Consider the following 2,300-nt stretch of genomic DNA (forward strand, 5'->3'; position numbering starts at 1 on the left):
TCCCCTGTCACGGCAGAGAGCCGTGACAGGATCGAGAGGTGAGCGAACGCCGGTATGTGTTCGCTCACCTCCCGATCTACTGAGCCGACCTGTGACAGTCTCATTGTCACAGGTCGGCTAGAACTATGAGGTGAGCGAAAAGCACTCACCTCATAGTTCTCCTTTAAAAGCAAGAAAGTAAAATGTCCGCCGTCAGGTATAACGTGCACCCAGGGAGGTGGCTGTACATACCTGCAGCACCATCCAAACTGCCCTGACACCGCAGCCCCAGGCAAAACTCTGCCAATTGCCGACCGTGTCAAAGCTTGCCTACCCCTTCCTGCCTCCTGCACATATCTATTGGCCAGTGAGGAAGTCCATCATAGTAATGGGCCAATAGGAAGAGACGGAGCAGTAAGCATTTTCCAGTCCATAATATTGGACAGAGCATTGCTCATGGACACGGCTACATCATGTTAAGCCATGCAACCTCCCTCTCAGTCTGTGTGGGCAGGGCTGCAAAGAGCTCCTGGAATCTGGGAACACCTGATTTGCATTCTCACAGGTCCAGATCAGTTCAGAAGGCAGAGAACTAATGGGATTCTGCAAACTGGGCACACAAATTAATGGCAGGAATGACCTGGAGCCACAGGGCAGGCACGCTGTCAGTGAGTATAAGGCACAAACCGTATGACAGCTTGGTGTGTCCCTTTAAGTGAAGCCCATCATGAGAGAATCATATAAGCTACCTATGCTATTCTAGCTGCCTGACTTCGCCAGGACTTCACTAGAGTCCGACATGTCTGGGGTAGAATGAACAAACTGGGAAGTGCCGCCATTGTGGGAGGATGCAGACACAGCAGAGCCGGAAGTTTTACCACTGGAGTCCCGCATACAGGAGGTCAGAAGGTGGTTGAATTCCCCCGCCTCCCCCCAAACTACAAGAGAGCTTACCGTCCTCAGCGCAGATCCCTTTGTACTTCACAATATTCTCATGGTAGAGATTGCGCAGGATTTGGATTTCTTTATTCAGGTCGGCGATATGAGTCCCTCCGGTTCCGGGCTTCAGGGACTTGACCGCCACCAACTCCCCGGTGTTGTCACCTTCTGGGTCGTATCTGCACAGCTCCACTTTACCAAAGTGTCCCTACGGAGAACGGAGAGGAGATGAGACACACAGAAACACAGCGGCCACATCAGGAAGACCGAGGCCCGGGAAGCAAAGAGGCAGATGGTAATTATGTTGCTTTGCTGATCGTTTGCAGCTGCAATTCTGGGTCTTATGTGTAAAACAGCCCAATGGTGGCGCCTGAACCACACGCAGGAACACGCAGCATGGGAACATGAGCGCGTTAAACCCTCCTCTTGTTTTACTTTCCACCAAGAAAAGTATTATCATCAAAATATGTCCCCAATCTCCTATACCTTGTGTCATAACACCTACTCGCTCCATCAATGCAGGCTCTGTAGACATCATGTAATGGTCACATGTCCACCCACATAAGGAGTACCTGGTCCTTCCTCACCAGTGGCAAACAAAGCACATGCGTGCCCCTTCCCTGGCTGAAGCACATGCACTGTAGATGTCATATAATGGTCACATGGCCGCCTAGGTCGAAACTACATGGTCCCTCATCCCTAGTGCCATGATAACAAACCACGTACATAAGGGTGGCTACGACGGGGTTGCAGGGGACCCTGCACGGCAGTGTTGCCACCCTCTAGATGGAGAAGGAGGAGAGAGAAACTTTTGAGGTGCAATGCAAAAGAGGTGAAAAACTGCAGATGGAAAGCAAAGGGCAAACATGGTAAGGTCTGTAGTATGCTGCCGTCACCTCACCGCCCCTTGTCCAATCAGGGAACACCTAGTATTCTGGAGGAGGAAAAAAAATACTAGGCGTCCTCTGAATGGCTGTCGTGCCGAGTGAGCAACCCACCGTGTTCTAACAGCATAGGGGCAGTCTCTCAGCACAGCGGCTGTTCCTATATCTGGAAGATGCTGCAATACACTGTAGTAGCTGTGGCCCTATGTTATCTCTTTGTGTGTGTGTATATCTATCTATATACACGTTCTCATTTCACTGTCAGTGCTCACAATAAAACACTTTACACCTGAACACCAACACGTGGCATGGTTGATGCATACTGCATATCTTCAATATCTACAAATGACTGCTCTGTCTTTAATAAGAAGCAGATTTTCATAAGACCCTGTATGCAGATGCTCAATAGTGAATGTGGCTCCATCCTGGTCTGATGAGGGCCAAGAAGAAGAGTCTGTTATATGTGTATAATTATACAAGAGCACGCCCCCCCCCCCC

The 2,300-nt window shown here is 50.0% G+C and overlaps 1 protein-coding gene across 1 annotated transcript in view; it reads right to left on the minus strand.

Moving 5' to 3' along the window:
* JAK1 (Janus kinase 1) overlaps positions 1 to 2,300 on the minus strand; it is a 71,370-nt gene that overhangs the window by 15,880 nt on the left and 53,190 nt on the right. The window contains exon 18 of the mRNA XM_018563095.1: positions 934 to 1,126. Coding sequence (XP_018418597.1) covers positions 934 to 1,126 — 193 coding nt within the window. The remainder of the gene's footprint in view (positions 1 to 933; positions 1,127 to 2,300) is intronic.

Source organism: Nanorana parkeri, unplaced genomic scaffold (assembly GCF_000935625.1).
Source record: "Nanorana parkeri isolate BGI_ZX_2015 unplaced genomic scaffold, ASM93562v1 scaffold630, whole genome shotgun sequence".
Lineage (NCBI taxonomy): Eukaryota > Metazoa > Chordata > Amphibia > Anura > Dicroglossidae > Nanorana > Nanorana parkeri.